General features: G+C 40.0%; 1 protein-coding gene across 1 annotated transcript in view; it reads left to right on the forward strand.

Moving 5' to 3' along the window:
• Window positions 1-4,543: 4,543 nt before the first annotated feature.
• suclg2 (succinate-CoA ligase GDP-forming subunit beta) overlaps window positions 4,544-25,902 on the forward strand; it is a 102,819-nt gene continuing 81,460 nt past the window's right edge. The window contains exons 1-2 of the mRNA XM_086291662.1: window positions 4,544-4,689; window positions 21,635-21,776. Coding sequence (XP_086147788.1) covers window positions 4,606-4,689; window positions 21,635-21,776 — 226 coding nt within the window. The 5' untranslated portion in view covers window positions 4,544-4,605. The remainder of the gene's footprint in view (window positions 4,690-21,634; window positions 21,777-25,902) is intronic.

The following is a 25,902-nucleotide window of genomic DNA, read 5'->3' on the forward strand; positions in this document are numbered from 1 at the left end:
AGCTTTCCTCTCAGTAGTGCAGGTTGGATGGTGTTGAAAGCACTGGAGAAGTCAAAAAACATGATCCTCACAGTGCTCCCCGCCTGCTCTAGGTGAGAGAGGGATCAGTGTAACAGGTAGATGACAGCGTCATCCACCCCCATTCCAGAATGGTAGGCGAACTGCAGGGGGTCCATCACTGAGCCCACCAGTGGCCGAAGGTGGTGCAGGATGAGCCTTTCCATGGTCTTCATCAGATGAGAAGTCAAGGCAACAGGCCTGAAGTGGTTGGGCTCCCTGGGGTGTGCAATTTCTGGCACCGGAACCACACAGGAAGTCTTCCACAGTTCAGGAACCCTCTCCAGGCTCAGGCTCAGGTTGAAGATGTACAGGGCCACCTGACAGAGCTGGTCTGCACAGTCCCTGAGCAGTCTGGAGCAGATTCCATCCGGACCTGCTGCCTTCCTTGCCTTCGTCCTCTTAAGCTGATTTCTCACCTGATCAGCTGTGAAGTAGATGTGAGGCTGGGCTGGAGTGGGGGGTGGGGCTGGCTTTGTTGTGGGTAGATGTGTTATGTATCTGAAATGAACACAAGCTGCTTTAGTCACACTGTTTTGTGCTATAAAACATTCAGCCATTTTCTTCCATTTATCCAAATCAGAGTAAGTGGAAGGGAAAAAGATGAGGTACACGGTGGGCAGGTTGCTAATCTTTCACAGAGCTAAAACTTAGTGTTAATTTAGAGTGACTAGTTATCCTAAAGCCACTAATTGCATGTCTTTGGACTGTGGGAGAAAGCTAGATTACTCAGAGAGAACCCACACAGACAGGGGGGAGAACATGCAAGCTCCACACCGAAGGGCCCCAGACCTTCTTGCTGTGAGGTAACAGTGCAACACACATCCTACCTCACGATTCACCTGAATCCTAGTGAAACATTTTAAGAATTTTATGTGTGATTAAAATGTTTTTTTTTTAATTAACTTTTGTTTTAGTCAAAGAAAGGAGGCACAAACAGCAAATACCCTGCTTTTCTGGTGCATTTAAAAAGTATCACTGACTTGAAAATCAGCACGTACTTCTAGTTGTGTATTCATATATGTAGATATCGTTGTACTTTGTGAACTGCCCATTGAAAACAAATTCAATTTGTGTTAGAAAGTTTAGGTAGTTTTGAAAAGAATACAAAGCAACAATAGCTGCTTTGTATTCTGGGATTAAAATGACATGATTGCTCCGAGTGCAGACAAAAACACAGGTTTTGTTCTGAGCGACGGGACAACATCTCAAATTTTAAAAAAAAGCTGAATTGTATTAGTTAGGGCCATTGATATTCTGACAGTCCTGTTTGAATATCAGTTCCTTGGAGAGAAGAAAATGTCCCTGGTGAGAGAGAGAGAAAAAGAAACAAAATGCTTTAAAATGCTCACGCGAATCATCTTTTAGTCATTCTGCTGGGCTCCCACTCTCAGTGATTTTGTTTTTTTTAATACTTAAGTTACACACGCCACTCTTCACTGACACAAAGACACTGGGTGGACTTTTTATACATTCGGTAGGATTTGTTGACACACCCAGATATTATGCTGGTGCAGCAATCTTCACTTCATTTGTGCAGTTACTGTGCTAAGGTTTTTTTGTTTTTTTTTTAAAGCTGGCAACCACAGAATATTTTCAATGTGTGAAATATGGATCACTGACTTCCAAAAAGCTCTCACCCACAAGCTGGGGGGGAGGTTAAGAGCAAAAAAAAAAAAAAATCAAATAAACATGAGGCAAATTCTCTCCCCGTTGACATCAAAGTGGCTCACATTTGCAAATTTTTCTTCTTTCAAAGTTTTTCAGGGGTTTATCATTTCAACTTACTTATTGACCATAAAAGGTCTCCAGAAAAAGAAAAAAAAAGATCCTTTGGTTGTAGCTGTTCATCATCATCTCCTCCCCTCCGTCATGTCCTCTCTAGCCTGCTGACACTGATGGTTTCTAAGTGAGTATCTCATCCAACTCTCCCTCTCTCTCTCTCCTCCTGTCATAATCACTGCTCTTTATGATCGGTTTGCCCTCTCTGCCCTTTCAAGATGCGGCGTGTAATGAGGGCTCTGGAGAACTATGTGAGTGGGCTATTTAGCTATTCAGACAAGATCAGCTCACACATCCCACGCTCTCTCTCGCTCGACTCCCTACCAATACCTTTCAGCTGAGTGCAGTGATTGTTTGTCCTGCTCACAAGGTCACACTGTGGATGGAGCCGGAGCAGCTCCGCATTCAACATCCATGACGGGCCTTTTAGTGTCTGCTCACCACATGGAAATTGAATGATTAAAATGGGCGATTTAAATATTCAATTCGATACTACTGTCAAATTATTTTGTATAGCTTAATAGCTGCAAAGGCAACATAAAGGGTCAGTTTTCTCAAATTAAAATAATAATTATAACATAAAAGACATATTTCCTCCCACCAAAATCTGTGCACGCCGTATGAATCCATCATATTTTACACCAGCAGCAGCTTTTCTTTTCTTTTTTTTTTTGCAATACTGCCAGAACTCATTAACCTTGAGTTTCAAGTACTGCTTGTACATGCTGTTTGCAGACACATTAATAAGCAGCAAATAATATTATTTCTATTAAGGCCCCCCAAAAAACTTGAAACTTACTCTGCAACCTTCCCCACCCACTGGATAAACAAATTATGTCCATGAGTGCTTATAGATGAACCTGTACAAATTCTTCCTGCAATTCATGTCCAGTCTGCTTGTGTGGGTTTTCCTCCCACAGTGCAAAGCCAAGCATGTTACATTAATTGTGGAGTTGATCCCCAGTTAAGAAAACGAATGGATGCATTTCCAGCAATGAGACTGAAACTAATACACACACACATCCTCCCCATCCATCCAAGCAATCAACCCCAAACGCAAAACAAAGACTGTATGCACTATGTGAGTCAGCACATTATAAATCCAAGTTATACATATATGCAGTAAAAATGTTTAGTTTGTTTGTGCCCTTTTCTTATGTCCTTTGATTCTTAACATTAGTGGAAAATTAACTCATATTGCTGTTTTTAATAATATGATTTATTATGATTTTCAGTTGTGATTGTTCATCACACATTAGTAACATAACTATTTTAAATCATATCTAATTTACCACATAAAAGTGTTAAATTGGAACAGATCGAAAGCGCATCAAATCTGACTTTTTTGACCCAATGCGACCCATGTGCGATCATGCTATGACAGTGTGAACGGCACAAATCCGATATTTTCAAATCCGATCTGGGTCACTTTCGTATGTGGTACTGAATCCGATACATAGCTGATGTTTCAGAAAGCAACTGCTGTGTGAACGGTCATGTCGCATTAAATCCGTCTTTTACGTCACTGACACAAGACAGACGCCAATTATCAGCGCCCGAGAAGACACTGTGAACGCTTCCTGGCCATCCAGTGTAGATGTTGAAACTGTTGGGAAAACAACTTTGAAGAAACGTGAACATTTTATTTGTACTGTATAATCTGCAGATTCTGACAGAAATCTGCAAATATCCTTTGGAGCACCGCTCCTCTCTAAAACAGCAATAAGGATAATTATTAAGGCCATATGTAAATAACAAAATAACTTAAAGCAAAATTGGGAAACGTAAAGTCCGAAACAAGTCTTTATATTAAGGGTCTAAACAGAGCGCGTTGTGTGTGACGTCTTCTTTTGCTTTGAGGGTTCACACTAGAGCGCATTTGCTGTCACATTTTATTTGTAGTGTGAACAAGCAGACAAGAAAATCGGATTTGATCAAAAAATCGGAACTGAGCATTAAGACCTGCAGTGTGAACGTAGCCTAAGATTCAAAGCTTATTACATTAGAAAAAAGGAAAAAAAGAAAAAACCTGCATGTGTAACATGAGTTTAATAATAGAATCTAAACTCTTCTTCAGTTGGTTAAAAACCACAAATTCCCAGAGATATTCTGAGGACAGAAACTCAGGGTCCTGTGTGGCAGTTGTAACACTGCACACGCTAACATGTACTACTTATGTAACGTGTAAGGGAGAAAATGAACATTAAAACTTAATAACAACAAGTTTTACAATCTTTGGTTTTACCCCACATATTGCTCAGTTACAGTATTTGGTCTAATGCTTAGATGACCCCATTAAGACCTCAGTAAGATCTAGATTGCTCAAAACAGCGATGCCCATCTTGCGCAGTGTCCACTGAGGGACACATACCAGGCTGGACATTTCTTCCTGTTAGAAGCGAGTTTTTCCTTCCCACTGTCACCAAGTGCTTGCTCATAGAGGGTCATCTGATTGTTGGGTAATAGAGAATAGAGAAGTCACAAGTTAGGACTAGTAATACTCCTAACTTTACAATATAAAGCGCCTTGAAGGATTTGATTTTAGACAAAGAGAAATTGCTAGATCGTTAGATTTTTAATCTACTCTGTTCTCACCTCTGTCCCTGTAGTTTAGACTAAGCGCCAACAATGTCCATGCCTGCTAAACGTGCACACCTGCCTCCACCGTGTGCATGCGTCTTTTAGAAGCACCGCCCACCTCTGATTCTTGACCTATGATCGCTCATAGGCTTTCAGCGTCATCTCCCGTTGGACTTGCGTGTCAACATGGCGGCTTCCATGGCATCCCAGGCTGTAGCGAAAGGACTGAGGATAGCTACTTCAAAGCACATACTTCTTGATAAAGCGAAGGTAGCGTCACAGCTTCTCTTGCTGATGTTACGGTCTGCTGCTCGGGCTGGGTGGCTTCGTCGCTGACAGCGTCTCACGGCTAGGGTTAGCAAGTTAGCATGTGTGAGCGGACAGAGGTTTGACAGATCAAAGTTGAACAGTGTGACAGTTCACAGGTGACGTAACAATGCCGTCTTCAAGTCCTGCAGTAGCTCTAATCATGGAGGCTGTTAAATATACGCGCTGCTCTACAAATGATAGTTATTCGGCAAGAGCTTGTTTGAGTAAAGCTTTTCTAATGCGCTCCTGCATGTGAATGTTACTCGTGTACACTGTCTGTCACTATAACTGTGAGTCTGTAAGTTTGTGCGTTTAAGATATTTTTAATTTTTCTTTATTGCGTATAATTGAACTGCAAGGGTCTTCTCGTCAGTAAGTTATTTTGCATGCTTAGGTTCAGCACTTCTACAGTGGGCTGTGTGACCTCTGATGAGCAAAAGTCATAGTGAACAAAACCTCCAGCCTGGCCCCATTTCAGATAAGACCCGAGTAAAAAAGGTTAACCCTTGCACTTTGAGCTTCCAGCATGTGCGTGTGAGCTGGCAACAGCAGCCAGCACAATTCGCCTGATTAGGGTTGTCTAAGTACACAGTGGCAAATGCTTACAGTTGCACAGTTTCTCATTTAGCAAACAAAGCATTTGGTCTGGTAATTGCAAAGAGTCTTAAACATGCTGCCAGAGCTGCAAGACATAAATCCCCACACCCCTGCACTGTATTGACTAACAAACAAACCCAGTCACACAGAGTTGTGCTTTCATAATAAATTTCAAAGCTCCAGGACGAACAGATGAATAAATTAGCATGATATGCTGTACTGTCAGTTTGATGCTTTTCTGCGCAGTCGGTATCTGAGAACTGGTCTTTCAGGTTGAGGTGCTTGCATAGGTATTTGGAACATTAGTACAAATCACCATAGTGGGTGGACAAAGCAGGGACATCTCATGCTGTGTTTACCTTTCATATTTACTCCCAGATGGATTCAAATGGATGGTAACTTATCATCAAACAGATTTCATGTGCAGTGTGGTAGAGTATTTTTTTATATAGGTGTTGTACCTGGAGGAAAGGTGATTGACTGAAAAATAATTGTGCTTTATGCTGATAGAAAAGAAAATATGTAAATTGAACTTCTTCTTTTATCCAAATTTGTCCAGATTAGCTTGGTAAGCTCCTAATACTAAAACTATTAGACATAATTACATGCTACGTCTCAGTATCAGAATTCATTATTATTGCTTTTCAGCTTTAATATTATGACTTATTACAAAGTATTGTCAGAAACGCATGGAGGTTTTCTTTTTGTGTTTTTGATATGTCTTGTGTTAAACTAGTTGCTTGCTTCTCTGCAACCATTACTAAAATACAGAGAGGCCAAGTAATGGCCCACACTTTACTCCGATTATAAACCTGCATATATCTGTGCGTCATGCCTCCCCCCCCCCCCCCCCCCCCCCTTTTCTTCATGTGGCTATTGCACATAGCTGCATTACTTTCTTAGTCCTTCCAAAATGTGGGCGACCTACAGCTTACCTTGCCGGAACATCTTGGATTGGATGCTGCTTTGATAATGTGCTCTTCACACTGTGCCTTCTATTTAGCCATGTGTCTGTGTCTGTGTTGTTTTTTTTTCATGATTGAAAACCTTTGGTTAATGTTATTACCTAAATAAAAACAATGTCCCAACCAAGGCAACAAATTGCATGAAACATTTCCATTATTTCTTTTCTCATTTTCCACCAACACATTCCTTAGAGCAGGGAATGGGACCCCCTGTAAAGGCTGCAATTATTATAATTTTTTTCCTCCAGCATTAGAAAAAATGCTCTATAGGATTACTAAATCTGCTATTATTATATATCAAATATAAGTGTTTTTTATTTATTTAAAAAAATATATTTTTCATCCATCTAAGAAAGCAACTGTCAGTTTGCTAGTGGACAACAACTTCGCTCTTATTTTGAAAGGTCATTTGGCGGTTAAAATCTGGCCTTTCCAACTCCTGTTTTTCCAACTGGCTATCTTGCTAGCCGGGGGTGGAAAAAGAAGTGTATTTCTTTTTTAGCACTTACAGCACCAACTATATGAAATATCTCTGAAATTGAGGAACCTGCATCAATAACCAGCCTATCTGCATAAGGTAAAATTTAGATATGTCAGTGGAGGCCTGAGACCTGGCCTGAACTGTTCCTTTAAAAAGTAAACTCTAACAAAAGTTTTTATCTCATGTTTACTGGCTCTTTACCTGCTCGTCTTCTGCTTCTTTCACTTCTTTCGCTTCTGTCTCTCTCTTTCTCTCGTTCGGGCCAGGTGATAAGAGTAATGATCGGGGATTTTCTCTGGTGTGTAGCACAGTATCAGGGCCTGAACAGATTAACAGTCACGTATCGCTACAATAGAATCAAATCAGCTTTGACAGTATGTCAGCTAAGCTGTGGAATTCAATTTGCAATGATTTGTCACCAACAATGCACAGGACATTGCAATATTCAGATGGTTAGGCTCCAAGATACTCCTTAAAGGAGGAGTGAGATGTTATTTTTTTTTCTCTCTCACACTCTCTCTCTCTCTCATAAATCAAATCTCCTGAATTCTTGTCTGCACACCGAGATAATCCTCGGGTTGTTTTTCACTGTCGCTGCACAGGGATGAATTTGTAAACCTTTGCTAAGTTTTTATTTTTTGTGTGGCGAGCGTGCTTGGTAATACCCCAACTGTGTTGAAGCCCAGCATGGTTTGAAGGGGTACACTGGGAAGAAAGGTGTCTCAATGAGACTCAGTCCTGAATATTTTACAGAACAGGGTGGAGAGCCCTCTGCTTGCAACGGCTTCTTTTGCTGGAACTTCAAACGACGGGAGGCTCCCCCATCTGTCTCAGCAAGAACACATTTACATTTCCTCCCCGCAAGGGATACTGGAGGACGAAGTTGGCTCTAACTGGATTTGAATATCGTTCGCCAAGGTTAATAGCCATTTCTGTAGCTGGTGAGGTGCTTAGGCTTTTTCAATAATTTAGAGCGGCTGCAGTCATTAGGAAATGTTGCCAGCCTCTGCAATGAGTAAATGCGCTCCTATCAGCTTAACTTATGCTGTTGTGCCTGTGTAGATAATGAGGGAGAAGTGGGAGTAATGCTGAAAATTACTTGAGAAAACAATGTCAGTGATGGCTGACAGGCGTAATTCATTAAAAGTGCAGTATATTGAAGATCATGTTCAGCTTCTCTATCATCTGTGAAATGAGACCTTCAAAGATTGAGTTTTCCTGGAACTACCCTTTGTGCAAGTCATAGGGATCCGATTCATTGAAAATTCTGACTGGGTCTGGCTGGCTGATCTCTCTGTGCCATAAAGGCGGTGATTCCACTAGCACTGCGTGAGTGAAGAGACTGTGTTACAGAGCACAATGGCTGCTGCCACTTGTAATAAGTACGCTGTAGTACTCTTTGCACAGTTTTGCCTAGATATCGACCATCTCGCCTGCTTAACCTTGGCATGCATGCCATGATCATTTTTAAAGTGGTGACGGCATATTAATCTGAACTTATTGATGAACAAGATAATTAAGCCATCAGCTAAAAGCAGTGCGTGGCTGTTAAAGCACAAGGGGAAGGCTTTTGCAATTCATGAGCTGTGACTGAAGGTTTGTGCCTGTGGCAAAGTTCACAGATATATGGGACTGAACTTTGCCACAGTTGCGCATCCTTGTATTAACTTCTCCTTATTTACTGCATTATCTTCCCTTTAGACCTGACACCTTTGAATCTGACTCCCTCCTCATATTAACTATGCTAATTACTGAAATCCCTATCTGTAGAGACACAACAGTCAGGTTTTCCTTTCTTAAGCCTGTCTGCAGGAGATTAGACCTGCCCTGCCTAAAGACCTGCCAATGATGCAAATCTCACTGATCTAAATCCTGGAGCCATGCTCTACTGCTTCCGTCTCTATCTCTGCTCCACTGTTCTATCCCCGGCTCTGTAACAGGCAGATGTCATTTCTCTCTCCTTACTAAAATGGTCTGAGCGTGACCTTTTTAAAAGGCAAGGGCAAAAAAAAAAAGCTACAAGTGGCTGCTAGCAGTAATAAGAGCAACAGCGCATCTTTTGTGCAATAACCAGACCCAAATTTAATTTATCACTTTTTTTATTTATTTGTTTTGTCCATGTGATCAGAAAGGTAAATTCAGAAAAAGTAAAGTTCTATAGTATAAAGTGCCTTTCTCTGGTAGCTACAACAGAATGAATAGGCCAATCATTTGAAACGCTTTAACATGCATAACTTTTTAAAGGGGGTTATGTAACCTGCAATTTTATTTATTTATTTATTTATTTATTTAAACTAAATAACCTATTCATGCTTTCATCCAAATCTATAGAGGCACTGCCACAGTTGAGGGGTAGAGAGAGGCACTTGTGCCACGAACACTCAAGCACTATATTAATTAGAGCAGATAAGGCTCTTTGAATTAGTCCACTAAAGCTTCATGAGGCATACTCGTGCTGCTTTAAATGGAAAGCATGGCTGTGATTCATACTGGCATGTTTGTGAACACAGCTTCTTCGCGTCGTCCATCTCTCTTATTTTATGTCACCTCTAGCACAGCTTACTACGCAGCGCTTGTCTTATCGCAAGACAGTTTGTATTTATGAGTTGCAACGAAGTAGCCAAGTGCCACCTCATTAACAGAGTAACACTGTGCGATCAGTATAGCAGTGACTCTGATAGTCACACAGAGGACTGCTCAATGTGATTCAGCATGTGCGAGTGCGAATGGACACTATAAATTTCCCCTTTTAATTTTTCCTTGGATGGTTAGCTGAATGGATGGGGAAAAGAGATGAGTTCATAACCTGAATGGGAACAAATCAATTACATAGAATTGATGAACTGGCAATCTGTTAATTTCTTAAACATTTGATAATGCCCCTTAAGGAGCATTCTGGTTAATTAAGTCTGCAGTCATTTGTCTTAACTAATTAGGCAGTGTCATTTCAAAGGGTTAGGGACTGGCCATGACAAATAATGAGGATTTTAACCTCACCAGACATCTGGGAATACCACTTAATAATATGTGATATTCGGTGACTGTGATTCGCAGTTTGGAACAAGTGCATTGGTTTGTAATAGGTGAGAGTAAGGACTCATTTTTGTGCAGAAAAAATGGGACTTAACAGCCAATAATAACATGTCAGTGTGTTGCCAAAATTGCTCAAAAATGCTTAACTCTATTGTGATACATTAAAGAAAAATGTCCTTGTATACGGTTTAATGCATCGGTATTGAAACATACTGTTGTCCTGAAAAGTAATTGTTTCTGTACAACAATAACAACAATAACAAAAAAGATGTGCATGGGAGGGCATGAGTGGGGAGAGCGGTGTGCCAACCAAACCTCATTTAAAAATCTGGCCTTGTCAGCTCTTGTTGTGAGAAGTAGGTGCCACTTTTCACTGAGTGTGTGATAAGCTGCAGCTGCTTGAAGTGCATGCCGCTCCAGTCCTCAAGTTAGTGATATTGTCTGTAAAGTGTCTAGATAAGCCTGAAACTAGGTTTAACAGATATACAAACCATATCTGATATCAATATGCTTATTTCTTATATTCTATGTAAAGTAGAATAGAATATATTGGTATTTCGTTATTCCCCCAGGCATATATGCAAATTGGGCATTTATTTTACTTTCTATTCTATTCTACTAATCTTCCTTAAAGAAAAAGAAAGTTATCACTCTGAAACTGTAGCATGGGATTTGTAAAAAATAAACAAACAAAAAACACTGATTAGTTTCTATTTAGAAGACAAAACCAAAAAAAATGAGTCAACAGTTGAATATGGAAGCCCGTTTCCACCACTAAAAAAAAAAAAGGATCCATAACTCGAAATTTCGAGTTATGGATCCTGGAAATGACGTCATTTCCTTGTTACCCGGAAGCTGAAGCCCTCGGGTACAAATGCTACAGCTAAGCTACCGGTATTACATCCAGTCATGAATGCACAGATTGCTGAGTATTTTCAGCATGGCTTCAAAAATGATGAAATCCTTGTGTTATTAGCTGAATCACATGGCGTTACTATCAGCAAACGTACTCGCGAAAGCGCCAATTTGTTGCGATCAAGTTTTGAGTGCATGTTACTCTGTGCCATATGCTTCCGGGTAACAAGAAAGTGACCTCATTCACGTAGATTACTGATTGGCAGAACTAAGTCAAAATTTTGAGTTATGGATACTTTTTTGTTTGTTTGTTTGTTTGTTTTAGTGGCGGAAATGGGCTTCCATAATTGAAAAACCCCGGTAAGACCTGAATTGGAGATTCACCCATTTTAAGTTTAGCAAAGACAATATATTCCGCACGTCTTCGAAACGCAACTGAAATTTATTGCTAGTCTGCTTGTCAATGTGCCCACTAATACAATCTGAACAGGATTTTTGGTTTCGTTGTTAAATGTGCTGAAGACTAATTGTAAATGTTCTGGAATATTGTTGCCCAGTCCCTAATGACTGTGACCTGGTGTAGCTAAAACCAAAGAAATGTTTTTTGATGAGAAAAATGTTATTAGATTTTCATCAGAGCTCCCCTTTTTTTTCTGGCTGTGCATTATATGTGCTTAGGTTTGAGCATGTGGCAGCAGTGCATTCATACACTAGATGAAACTGAATCCTTTTTGCAATTACAGATGCTGTTTGATAAAACAATCTGTTGTTCTTTTTACAGAGCTTGCACGTGGACTTGGCACTGAGGAATGTATTTTATCTTTATTTTATTGATGCTGACCTTTCATTTTCTAGTGTTTGACAGCCTTACAAACTAGGAAAACTTCAGAATATGTTTTATGTGCCATAAAACCGCTGGTCTTGCTTTGAGGACCTGTTTCCCAGACATGTATTAAGCTTAGTTCAAGGTCTTTTCTTCAGTCGATATTTTTAAAAAGTTAATCCAGGACTGGGCTCAATACATATCTGGGGAGCTGGATGAAGATGTTCTTCAGCACTTGAATTAATAATAATAATGATTTTAAAGGCACAGACTATTGTTTTTGACGCTCATTATTCTTTAAATGTTGAGTTCCAGATGTCATCAGGGATGGAAGTTTAGTGCTACCTATTGGGAAAACTAATGGATACAAAGTGTCCTTTGTCCTATCTTTAATTGGATCTTTAAAATAATTACAGCTCTGAATGTCATTGTGTCTGTCTTTCTTTTCCCCATGAATCATGGTGACAGTGTGGGAGAAGTAGATCTGCTGTTTGCTTTGTGTTTGCTGTACAGGACATGCTGGTGTTAGACTCCTGTCTTTCATTTACATTGGCCTGTTGGCAATTATGGTTTTACCATAGCAGCATCCAGTTATGTTTTTCTGTCTTCTTATTCAAGCACATTAGTATGCTAACATCTGTTAATTATTTCAGAATATCAAAGTACAGCTGGGGGTGATTGGCACATTGGTAATGGTGATTTATATGTTCATAAATGTCCAACTTATCAGTGGCTCCCCTGAGATATCACAGCTCATCCTTAAGGGAGCGTGAATTCAATAGCTGTCAAATGTAAATCTCATAATGGTGCTTTATATGAAAAGTCAGGAGGTGAAGGTAAAACATAGTATACGTGTAGTTAAAATCCACTAGATATTTTGGCAGTTCATTGCAGACATTCTTTCATGTAATAAGGAGGGGGACCAGCAGATTCACGTTTCCAGCTGCAGAGCTTTCTTCCTGCTGGAAATAAAAACATAATTCTTTGTTTTCACTGTAATAGATTCTAGGTGTAGCAGTGCACCTATGGCAGTTTGCTGCAACTGACAGCATATACAAACAAAAATTAACTTTTGCATAACTCCATTTTAATAATTGTATGACATTATTAAACTTCACAACTTTTCCCAAACTACTATAAGTTTAAGGATCTTTTCTCACTTACTCATCTGAAAATAAAGTGCTCCGATATTAGAAACCGGCATAAATACTTAACTGAAAGTGAGCTGCTGTACATTCATCTTCACCTGGCGTATTTGACTTTACAAGACTAAATCAGGTGCAACAGATTTATATAACAAAACCAATGTCAGTTTCTTACATCATTTTTTCAGAGGTAAAATATCGACCCCGTTTTCTTTTTAACTCTATAAATCTCTCTCCATAATTTTCCTCATACCTGCTTTGGTCCTTTGCTCATGCTGAGGCTGCTGACTTCTGAGGTTTAGATTGAGTTTAGCGTTAGCTACTTTTCCTTTGTTAGCTTCTTTAAAATGTCCACGTTCAGGTGATGCAGAGGAGTTAAGCATTGGACTACGTTTGTCTTTATAAATGTTTTTCAGACTCGTCCATCTGTACTTGAATTTATGTCCTCACAGTGAAGAGTTTCCATGGTGAAGACATGTTAGCTTGTGGATTTAAATGTGCGCACAGCTATAGACCAGCTTGTAATCAAACATCTGGGAGGCTGTTTGGCTGGTCATTGGTCTCTACTGAGAATGCTGGAAATCGGTTGATTTAAATCATGGATTGATCGATGCATCTCTAATAAAAGTCTGCTTTTTTCTGAAAATGGAGAATAAAATAAACACAGCAGGCCATTTCAGAATTTGGCAAGTTAGGAATTCTAAGCAGTCATTAAAAGAACAACAATGAGGTCTTTCATAATGCTTAAATATTTCAAAAGTCCCGTTGACACGTCCTGATTGGACTGTTGCAAACTTTAGAGCTCTGAAAGGAGTGTCACGCAGGTTGCATCGATACAGATTTGCAGTGTCCTCATGAATATGCCTGCTTAAAATTGCCTTAGTCTCTCAAATGTTGTCAATAGCCTTTCTTTATTTTTGCATAGAAACTAGTAAGGATCAATCCAGGGTTGACTTATTGAAAACTTCCTGTAATGGAACTCACTTTGTCCTGCCATCAGGGCTTTTGATTGATGATAGGCTTTTTGTAAGTGGGATGGTGTCTTGTTCAAGGTGCATTTCTGACTCAGTGCAGCTGTTTACTGCCTTAATGTAGCTCTTCACAGTGTATGTAAGAGATTTATCTGTGTATATATAATGTATAAACTTACTAAGTAAATAATTCAGTGAGATAATGTAAGGTTATTTGTTTTTATTTCTTTTTATTGAGTTTTGAAAGGTGATGACTGACAGTGGCTCCTGTTAAAGTACGTCTCCTGCTTCAGTGCAGCCTCTTCACAAAGTCATTTCATCACTAGTGTAACAATAGATACCATTAGGTTCTCATATTGCTCACATTTCTATATAACAGTTTCCATAAAGTACTGAGTTTTATTATCGCTTTGTTTGTCTGTTTTTAAGAATGGTTTTAATATAACTGTTACAAAGGTAATATTTTTGGAAAGCTGCTGAGCTTGTTTGAATAAATGTTATAATAGGATAGCTGGAAACTAGAGTTTTTTGGGGGGAAATAGTGAAATTGATTTATCAGATGATTTTCTTTATGCATCACTTGACACTTTGTTAGTTACACCCTGTTAGTACTGGGTTTGGACTCCTTTTTGGACTCACCACTGTCTTCGCGGCATCAATCCAGCAGCAATACTCAGATCGGCTGTACAAACCAAGTACAGTTCACACGGTCCTATGTGAACTGTACCTCAGTTTGATGTTTTTAGCTCGCACTTGGTGTGTGTGGTCTTCTGCTTTTATAGCCCTATGCTTCAAGTTTGATGTGTTGAGCATTCAGAGATGCTCTTCTGCACACCACAGTTGTAACAAGTGGTTATTTGAGCCGTCCTATCAGCTTGAAGGATTCGATCTCCTGTGATCTCGGGCATCAAGAGGCCATTCAGACCTCTGTAAACACTAGTGATGGTTGTGGGGAAATACCCCAGTAGATCAGCAGATTCTGAAATAGTTACACCAGCCTGTCTAGCACCAACAACTGTGGCACATTCATAGTCACTTAAATCAGCTTTTTCCTTATACTGATGTTCAGACTGAACCAAAGCAGGTTCTTGACCATGTCTAGATGCCTAAATGCAATGAATTGGTTCCATGTGATAAGCTAATTTGTGTTAATGAGCAGTTGAAGAGATGTACCTAACAAAATTATACTTTGCATACAACATCTTAGTTATATAGATAATGGTAACTGGTCATTTTTATGAACCTTCCAGCAACCTCTTTGAAAAAATATTAACATAAGGTGAAGACACTGCTTAACTGTGCACCATTGCTACATGTGCAGCAGTGTGGGGAGCATTATAAACAATGGAGTCAGAACCACTCTTAATTTGATTTTTCAATAATCAAATGAATCGTTTTAAATATGCCATTTAATATTTTGTGAGTACATATGTATGATGTAATTACTACGAGGATACGTGAATTTCATTACATTGCCAAAAGAAAACGTGTGGCGGAGTCTTTCTTTTACAGCCGCAGTGCTTAAGTCTCTTGTATGATAAATCGCTTGTGTTGAGAGATAATGTTCCTGTACTGTTAACACCTGCCAAATCAGAATCACATCTTCACTCACTATTCGCTGGATCCTGTCTAGACTTACTTCCAAGAAACAAATGTGTTGTTTGACCCGCCGTGTCAACCCTTTGAATTTTTGAGTAACAGATTGACGAGCAGTGCAGCATTGACGCTCGGCTGTTTATGGGCCTGATCAGAGGTGATTGCCTGCTTTGTAACCTTCCCCTGTAAATTAAGGCTTATGGCTCCAATAAATTTTCAAGGGAGCTGGAACTGCTCTGTCAGATGGTGACTTTTTGACATTGTTCTACTCTCATAGTGATAAAGACAACTGCTCTAAATTAGCCTTAGGATATTGACTCCTTAAGTTTAACAGAAGGGCAAATGACAAAGTAGTGGCATGTCTTGAAATGACTTTGCAAAGTGCCAAGATCAGACATACCCTAACTGTGGTGACACTTCTCACAACAAGTGTTGTTTGACATTGTGCATTCTGCTCTCAACTAAGCTTGAGACTGCACAATTCTGTTTCTCTTAGGAGGAAGAGAAGTCCTGATGTTGCACGATGCCGCGCTGATAACCATATGGTCCAGCCAGAGAGGTGTTTTGGGACTAGTGTTGTACATACCAAGATTTTGTCCTTCAACACCACTGGTGGATCAGTACAGCTGCGACAAGGACTTGGCAATCTGATGCATCTGCTGCCATAGCACTATCTGTCCTTCCTGTGCCTCTTTGTGCGAGGGCACAACCAGTGAGTGTTCTGGAAAGAGAGCGCCTGCATGTCTATTCTGCTCATTTCAGTGTTGCAACTATTCTTGTTTGCTTGTTTGTTTTTTGCGTGTAAATCTCATCAGAATTTAGTGCAGGGAATTCAACGTATGAACTGTGGTCTTTAGATTTGTTTACCTTTTTGCAATTCTTTCATTTATGCTAACTATCTAATAAGGTGCCTTTGATGTGAATCGTTTTTGCAGATACTTATGGAGCAAAGGACCATGTCAGGTTGTTTTTGGCTCTTTGTCACATACACGTGAATGTGTATCATCTATTTGTTTAATTACACTTCATTGTGTCTTTTCAAATCTAATATAACCACAGTACACTGAGCACTGACTCACTTAAGGCATATTTTTTGATTTTTCTATTTTTGCAATTCCATCAGAACATAAGCGTGTGCAAAGCTCCTCTCTTTTATCGTACTTTTCTAGACAAATTTTATTCGCACTTTACAGCAATAACCTTGTGCACCAATACTTTGTTGGAGTTTTACTTTACTGTGTTAAAGGGAAGAAAATTTAAATGTTGATCAAGTAAGTAAGCAGACAACCCATCAAGATATGGCTAAATGTTTGATGTTTGCTTTTAGCATTAAATGAAAAGCCCTGTTAGGATCCATCTTTTCTACAGTGTATTGCTGTGACATTTTCTGATCACTCGCTGAATGTCAGGACTCTTGCTGCAAGCATGCCAAAAGCAAAATCTTTCTCAGAATAAGTGCTTACTCAGTTTAACTTCAGCTTCCCTTTCCTCTGCCTAATTTAAATTTTATAGTTAAGTTATTTTTCCGTGCTTTTGCATCAAATCTAAAATGCAGTTGCACAGGTATAAAGAAGACAAGGTTGAGCTAATAATAGAGTGGTATGGCATTAATACTGTATGACTTTGTGGTTAGTTTGGGGTTATTCCTACCTCCTGGACATTTGCGTGTTCCTGTCCTGAAGGGAAAACCGGAGACAATTTGTGTGGGCCTGCGATGGTTTGTCAGTGGGCCAAGTTCTTCGAAAGTATGGCTGGAATGAGAAAGGGGACTTTTTGATTTACAGAGGAAAATTGTTCCTTCAGTTTTTTTTTCTTCTGCCTCCTCTTACCTTCATATATTAATATAGAGATCATTATTTATCATTGTCACCACTCCACCTCTCTTTCTCCAGTGTGCCCCACTTCCTTCACTTAAATGCATCCATATGAGAGATCTTGAGTGCTTTTGTCTGTAGAGAGGTTTGCTCTGAATACTTTATCCCATCTTGGGCCCATTGCATACAACTTTGTTTGTGCCAGTGTCTAGTCTAGTCACCATTGTGCACAGCAAACCTTATGTCTATTCTTGTCATCTTTGTGTGTGCATTAAGAATAAGTAGAGCAGTAGTTAGGCTGAAGGACTGTGTAGGATCGTCTCTAGAGTGCTGCTGATGATAATTACTGTAGAGAGTGTGTCTCGAGGGACTGCAGGCCAGCTGCCTGCTTGCCTCCCTGCCTTACTGCCATACTGTCATCCAACACTTGCAGCTTTTTTGTTTTTTTTCCAGGGCAACCATGCAGTACTCAGATTATTTCTCTTCCTGTCAAGATGTCAGCACTATCATGACTTTCTTGTCTGAGTGCAGGATTAGAAATGGCTGAAACCATAACTGTTTCAATGATTAGTCCGAAAGGAATTTTAAAGTAGTGATATCTTTATATGGTTCACAGTATCTATTGTTAAGGTGGCAAATATATCTGTGCTCTGAGTTGCAGCATCTGGGGAATTGGCTAGTATAAAAGGTTTTGCAATACTGTAATTCCCATTTGACACTTTTCTTTAAGCCTTACTGTTTTCCTGTTACTCAACTTTGAAATAACAGAGTTTATGCAATAGCCTTGCATAAATATTAGCATTACAGAATGACAGTTAACTAAAATGTTCCTGTACTTTAAAATCTGTCAGTGATCGAATGTACCGTCCTCTCTGTTTAAATATTTTAAAAAAGGAAAGAAAAAAAGTAGTAGTAACGTAGGCCGGGCAGTTAATTGATGTTTCTTTTTTAATTAAAACAAAGTAAATTGAAAATGAAATGAAAGCAATAATTAAGAAACGGTAATTGCAACACTGTGATAAAGATTATTGTGCAGCATTTCCTTTGCAGTCACGCTGTTGTGTATCCTTGTTGTAAATCCATCACACTTCTTTTACAGTGGTACATTTTTGTTGCTCCCTAAAACCAAAACTTGGTGTTATATTTAAAGTTCAAGAAAATCTAGTGCAAATTTCCATGAATTACTTTTGTTCACTTTCATAGCATTTCTTTTTGTCTCACCCATGTTACTCAGAGAACCAGGGTTATATTGATGACCTTACGTTTCCAGATTCGGAAACTAAATAAGCATCAAATAAACATGATTTAAATATTGACCTGCAAAATTTTAAATAAGACTTCAGTATTAATCAACAGCCCTTACTTGAGGATTTTATGCCAAGGCACAGTGACCTCGTTATGGGGGTGCATGTTTGCTCAACACCATCCTACGTTACTTCACTATGTGGATTTTTACATTAATTTGTCTCCCATTTTTATATTGTTATCAGCAGTAAGAGCCCATCTTTGATACAGACTATTTGTCTGTGGATCTGCGACACAGTAAAATGTGCCTCAGGTTTCTTTCCATTCTCTGGTGTTTTGCCCAAGGTAACTGTCAGTGCCTGGAGGGCCACCTCAATCCCTACCTGACTTTCTCAGTATGCAGGGGTTGTTATTTTAGGAAGTCTGGATATCTTTTTCACCCTCGCTCACCCTTTCTTTGGGTGACAGTGAAGCCTTATTAGTTTGAATTTATTTAACTTTCCTGAGTAGTTTTTCTAGACCACAACAGTGTTTCTAATAATATATGCATAAGTCAAAGATAGTTGAAGATGCCTCCTGTGGAGGAGAATAAACACTGACACTTTGGGTTTTTTATTTTCTTTTTTCAGATTAAGTAGACAAAAATTAATTGACATGGTAACTGTTAATGAAAATAGTCACTGGTACAGACACTCAATTAGTATGCTGTTTTATGATGCTGATGTATTTGTGGATGACTCTTAACCTCTGTAAAAATGAAACCTCAAGTTAGAATAATACACTGCAGACTAATACATGAAATTGTTTCATGCACAAACTTGCACTTGTGTAGTTGAGGTTGACTACACACTGGCATTACTGATGAGCATAAGAGCTTGGATACTTTGCAAGTATCTATATACATACCATCTGACCATACTGTGATGCGTCTTAGGTCACTCGGATCAAAGCATTTAGCTGTCTGGTTAATACGTGTTGGTGTGATCTGATGATACTTCCTATTAAGGTGTTTAACCTGGCCCTGGGAAGGGTCCCATTTGCCACTTTCTTTTAAGCCCATTATAGAGTAAAAGATTGACAGATGGAGTTATTCATTTAGGCAGCAGAGCTGATCCTCCTGGGGCAAACAGTTGGGTGGCAACGGAAGTGGATGTTTTAAGAGAGAGGGCCCTGCAGGTACCTGACAGCAGTCAAGTGAGTCGGCAAAACAGAGGAAACGTGTTTTGCAGCTTGGTTTGTTAAGGCTGTGTGAGATTTTCCGCTAAAGTGGACATAAAGGAGTGAGCGACAGGCAGAAAAAAAGAGTAAAGTTTTAAAGTCATACACATCAGCCAAGTTTTTGGCCAATACCACGCAGTACAGTTAATTTCCTGCCCTTCCTTTGAACCCCATCCACGCACTGTGAAAGAATGACATTATCAGAATGTGCTGCATTAGAGGGATATGGGTAATAGACTTGGAAGCATATATGTGTACAGTACAAGCTGTAATAGCTAAAACATATAAATAGTGTAGTATTACAAACAGTACTGCAGAGGTGACCTGCACATGCCCCTGTTTAGTGTAGGCCAGTATACATCAGCGTGCGCTGCTCTCCAAGAAAACAACCTATTTTGGCTGTAATGAAGTCTCTCGACAGGCTCTCACAAGAGCTGGAATGGAGAAAGCATGCTAATAGTGTGCTGTGGCACAGAGAGGATTGGTTTTGGCATGAATTGTGGATTACTGGTCTTGCAGTTTTGTTTTCAGTCGAGGTCCACCGATGATTGTAGATTGAAAAGGTTTAACTTGGCTATTGCCTATTTAAGGGACCATGTCAAGATCATTATCCTTTAATCACTAATAACCATTAAGTGCTAGTCGGGGTTACATTTTACTCCGTCTATCAGTAAATGGTTGAAAGAACATCTCTCTCTTTCAATTCCCTCACTCTTGTGTGTTCCCCCTTCGTGAATGATGGAGTGACTGATGACTTTAAAAAACACACAGTGGCCTTTTCACTCCCCATGAACCACTGAATCAAATTGCAGCCTAAAAATGCAGACACAGTCCATGTGCGTGCGCTCAAGTGAACAAAAAATGGCTTCTATTGTTGCCTGTTTGGTCCCTACTGTAAGAAGCTTTCAAAAATGTAGTTTCTGCTCCTCTGTCTTTATTCCTCTTGAATTCAAACTACATTATTCATTCACTGCGCACGGGTCTCACGCTGTTTGCAAGTGTGAGCAAGAAACATATAAACATGTTTGCTTGCTTGCAAACATTTTTACCATAATCTGAAGAGGTCCAAATAGTTAAACATGACTTAGTACGCAGAAGAACATGATTCTGTTATGGTTGTTTTTTTGTTGTTGTTTTTTTACCACATCACAAATCCTTAGTCTGTTTATGAAAAAGTCTATAAATAATTTGTTAGACTTATGTCATAAACTTTAGACAAAATGGCATTGTTTTGATTTTTTTTGTTTTGTTTTTTTTCTTGCCATGAGTCATCGAGAAATCGACAATGCTTCCTTAAGCACAGTTCCTGGTTTGTAGCATTTGACGTTGTTGCATTGATCTTTTGACAGTCTGTTACTAACAGAGTTTCAATAGTACACAAAAGCAGTGGATTATGTCACAAGTGATCATTGTCTTCTACATTTTAGATCACTTATGTGGCCCTTATGCTCATGCAGGTGTCCCTGAATAACTAATGTATTCTCTAACAGCATCCCATCTCAGTTTAACGCGACTGAGTCAGCAATAACATATTGTGTTGCAGTCCTAATGTTATCCTGATGTAAGTTTAATCTTTACCGGGTAGACAAATAGAAATACTGAAGCATTCTTTCTGTGCCGGCCGTGATTTAGTTCATAGTTCTTGTTTTTCCTTTACTTTAATGGAGTTTCTCTTCTTAATGACTCCCCAAAGACCTTTGCTGTGAAAACATTTGCATCCAGGCTCACATACAAGCCTGCTGGTGCAGAGGGATTCTAACTCTAACACAGTCTATGTCTCACTGTCGCATTAAAAAGCCAATTTCTTTTTAATAGCAACAACAGCTGGAGCTGACAGGACCGGTGTCTTGCTGATGGAGCAAACGGCTTCTTAGCTGTCCTGCAGTTTAAGCCCAAATGCCTGCCTCATTACAGGAAAAGAGAGCGTAAAATAGTTGGAGAGGAGGGAGGAGAGGAGTAGAAGATATATCCTATACTTGCTATGTGTTGTTAGACATGTTTTGGTATTGTTTAATGTAAAGAGAAAACAGCAGAGTAGACAGGCTTGGCGATGTTAAGGTGAGGGGAAAAAATTGCCATTGTTAGATGTGGTGGGAGCCTATTTGCACTATTAACTTTGTTTCATTTACACTTTTACTCTTTCTACCTCGATCTTTCATCTAGTGCACCTGGTTGAGTCCGAGGAGATGGCTGAATCTACAGGAGTACCAGAGCAAGAAGCTGATGCAAGAGAGTGGCGTAGCTGTCCAGCGCTTCTATGTGGCTGACACAGCTTCTGAGGCACTGGAGGCTGCAAAGAGACTCAGTAAGTAGAGGACACACATACAGAGACATGTGATTCACTTATGTCAGCAGCTGCAATACGTTGTTGTTTAATATTGGTTTGTACCAGTGCTCATTCGTGGATTTCACTGATACATTACTTGAAGCTGTATGTTCAATGATTATTTGGGATCTGTCACAGTTTTTCACATTTATGGTAAATGGCCTGTATTTGTATAGCGCTTTTCTAGTCCCTAAGGACACACCTGTCATCCACCCATTCACACACACATTCACACACTGGTGATGGCAAGCTACATTGTAGCTGGGACGCACTGACAGAGGCGAGGCTGCTGGACACTGGCGCCACCGGACCCTCTGACCACCACCAGTAGGCAACGGGTGAAGTGTCTTGCCCAAAGACACAATGACCGAGACTGTCCAAGCCGGGGCTCGAACCGGCAACCTTCCGATTACAAGGCGAACTCCCAACTCTTGAGCCACGATCGCCCCCAATTTAATGAAAAGCAAGTTTAAGGTCAGTCTCAAATAAACTGGTGAGTCTGTGTTATAGCGGTCAGAATTGTGTTATTTTCAATTATTTTCATGCAGTATAGATTCAGCAAGTGCACTTGACTGTATTGCATTTGTAGCTCTCTTTTAAACACAGATGTAGTGAGGCATAAGCTAATTCCTAATTATTCTCTTACTGTAGTTTTAATGAGTTAGTGTAATGGTAAACTGTAATTGTATTGCTGTACCCAGTAAAACCTTAACGGTCCTATTTGTGCCGCATGGCTTTTGGCCCTGCTACCCAATGGCTGTGTTTGCAATTTAACAAGGCTCGAAGTTTTATCATGTTAAATTCCATCTTTGCTGTTTGCGTACGTGTGGGAGCTTGTGTTTTTGTGGTAGTGCCTGCTCAGTTTTTCATCACGGCATTCATCCATACTAATTTGTTTCGCAACCTCTCATATGAAGTTTCATATATAAGTGTCAAGCTTTTGTTTGGGTGTGTGTGTGTTGTATAAAATTCAACTTGCTGCCTCACACAGTCATACAATGTAAGGTAGTGGCCAAAATTGTGATTTTTCTTTTTCTGTTTTTGTACTTGTGGTACAAATTTTCACAGATGCATTGTAAGCACAGTGTTAAGCACACATACATATGTGTGTGAACCTACATCTGTCCTCTACCTTCCCTGTTCTACTTTCCTTTCACACACCAAATTGTCCAACACGTATAGTGTGTATTTCCACCCCCAGCTTTATATTTTATTCAGTGTCCTCTCTAGCTACAGCAGCAGCTTTCTGATAGTGCCTCCAGGTTGGTTGTCAGCCAGTGAGGTGCCACTCTTACTGCTGCCTTTGGGCTCAAGCGCCTGGGGCGCTGCTTTCAGTGGCCCTGGTTAAGATGCTGGCAAAGATAAACTGAATAGGGGAAGAGAATATATATTTTCATGACAGTATCTAGAATGTATTGCTTGGTAGGGGATGAAATGGAGAGTCGGAAAACTTGGACAGAAAAGTTCGAAGGGTAAAATGTAATTTTTCTGCACTTACATAGCTTATTTTACACATACCTGAATTTTAAGGCCATGTTTTTCTTGTTCACTCATTAACAAACACATTAAAACACAAATGGCAGCGTTCACCTGCCATCAGGAACAACTTGGGGTTCACTCTGTTGCTAGCTCTGCCATTAGTTTACATTCCACACTACCACCTAAATTACAGCACAACAGTGGAATGGACAGTCTAATGAAACCATCAGACAGCCTTAAAGGCATGTGTGCTCTCAATTCAGACAGCATTTGTCCATTGACAGTACATGCACTCACCAACCATTCACATATTCAGGTTTTCTTTGTCATGCAAATACTGAAAGGTGATTTAAGTGAGTTTCAATGTGGCATGGTTGTAAGTGCCACATTAGTTAATGGGCTGGTCCGTGTATTTCAGGAACTGCTGAACTACTGGGATTTTTCCGCACAACCATCTCTTGTATTTCATAGAGAATGGTCTTTAAAAGAAGAAATATCCAGTGAGCAGCATTTCTCTGGAGAAAAATGACTTGTTCATGTCAGCAGTCAGAGGAGAATGACCAGAGTGCTTCTAGCTGACAGGAACGAAACAAAGAATCACTCGTTAGAACCAGGGTATGCAGAAGACCGTCTCTGAAAGAAAAACATAATAGAACCTTGAAGAAGATGGGCTACAGCAGCAGAAGACCACACCGGGTGGCACTGACTCATTAAAGTTAGAGAGAAGATTGGAAAAACATTGCCTGGCTTGATTCTTGATGTCTGCTGCAGCATTTGGGGGTGGCAGCAGCTCAGGAGGTAGAGTAGGTCATCTACTGATTTGAAGGTTGGTGGTTTGATGCCAAACATCCTTGGGCAAGATACTAACCCCAAGTTGCTCTGTGATGCATCCATCTGAGTATGAATGTGTGCCAATGTTAGAGCACTTAAAGCAGCCCTCAAGGGTTGATGTCCTGCAGGTTTTAGATCTCACCCTGGGTCAACACACCTGAATCAAGTGATTAGTTCATTACCAGCCTCTGGAGAACTTCAAGACATGTGGTACGAGGAGGTAATTTAGCCATTTAAATCAGCTGTGTTGGATCAGGGACGCATCTGGTGTGAGTAGGTTAATGTGACATGTTGTATAAAGCTCTTTGAGCGCTCCAGGAGAGTAGAAAAGCGCTATATAAGAATCAGTCCATTTACGAATTACATTTGGATTGTGGTCATATGGCATAAACAACTTCCATCCTGCCATCATCAATTAAAGTGCTAATAGTGAGGAAATGGGTTTGCATTATCTTGGTGCACTCTTAGTATCAGTTTAGCATTGTGGCCTCCACAGTCACCAGTTCTCAATTTCATGTAGTTTTATTGATCTTATTTCTTATCATATCATAAACAAATCGCATGAGCAGTCACAAAATTATGAGCTGAAAATTGGTAGGAACACATTCAAATTACAGCTCCCGCAGCTGACTGGGACCTTTTTTATGTTACTAATGCATTTCCAGTGTCCCTGACAACAAATATGTTAACCCAAGTTTTTGCAGTAATTTCAAGTCAGCTTGGTTAACCAATCCCTTGCTTCCCATAGTCCCTCAGAACAGCTTTGCCCTAATATCTCTATTCATGCACTGGGCTTTGGTTGGTCCTTATCTGTGTGTGTCTTGCACTTTTTGTGCCCTTTGACTACTGCTGGCTCGCTAATAAAGCATGCAAGTGAGCATCCACATATGGTTCATTTCTTCAGACACACACTGACTGACTTTGTCTGGGCCATTTTAGGTCATACATAAATGTGTTAGAAAGTAAAAAAGGCAGAGATTAATAGTCTTTAGTTGAGATTTGTGGTGCTGATATACAAGCCGAGGCTGTGCCAAGCTTTGTGTCTGAGGCTGTGATGGGAAGGCAGGGAATGGAGCCAGCCTAGGATGAAGATCTATTTCATGGCTTTCCACTGTAGAGGACACGTGGTATGGCTCTCTACAAAAGATATGGATGTTTGGGGTATCTGAGCTGATCAGAGTGACTCACATGGATTTCGATGTCCTGCTGCGAACCCCTGACGTACACACAATTGAATGAACTCATCAAACATTGAAGCACGGGCACAGATGAATGACATTCATGGAGTAGGCTTGCTTCTATGAGCACACAAACACTCAAACATTCACACCAACTAGTACACTCCTCTCTGCTCTCCTCTCTTAACCGTGAAGTGGTTAAATTGGCAGTTCAGTCGCAGCAATGTTACACAGGAAAAAAAACTCTCATTCCTCTCATGGACTGTGGAGTGGTCCAGCTCTGGTAAGGTGGGCACAGACCGATTTGTTCTATTGCTGCTGAGGACAAACAGATTTTATCCTTCTCTATCAAAGCATTAAAAACATGTATCTGGAGCAGACTTTTAATTCGCTTTAACTTGAATGACACTCTTAGGGGAGAGTTTGCATTGCGTCAGATGGGTGATTCGCTACCAGGTAATGGCTCATAGAAAGTAGAGTTTGATTTCTTTAGTGTTGTACTGGGTGAGTCCTGCAGGGAGCTTTTGTGATGGCTGGTCCACTGGGACACTGAAAACGTTACCACACTAACTGCTGCTGTCGGTCCAAAACCAGTGACCCACATCCACTATTCACAT

This window comes from Aulonocara sp. 'chitande type north' Nkhata Bay, linkage group LG5, assembly GCF_057382095.1.
Source record: "Aulonocara sp. 'chitande type north' Nkhata Bay isolate Kocher_YH1m ecotype deep benthic linkage group LG5, A_spYH_male_GT1.1, whole genome shotgun sequence".
Lineage (NCBI taxonomy): Eukaryota > Metazoa > Chordata > Actinopteri > Cichliformes > Cichlidae > Aulonocara > Aulonocara sp. 'chitande type north' Nkhata Bay.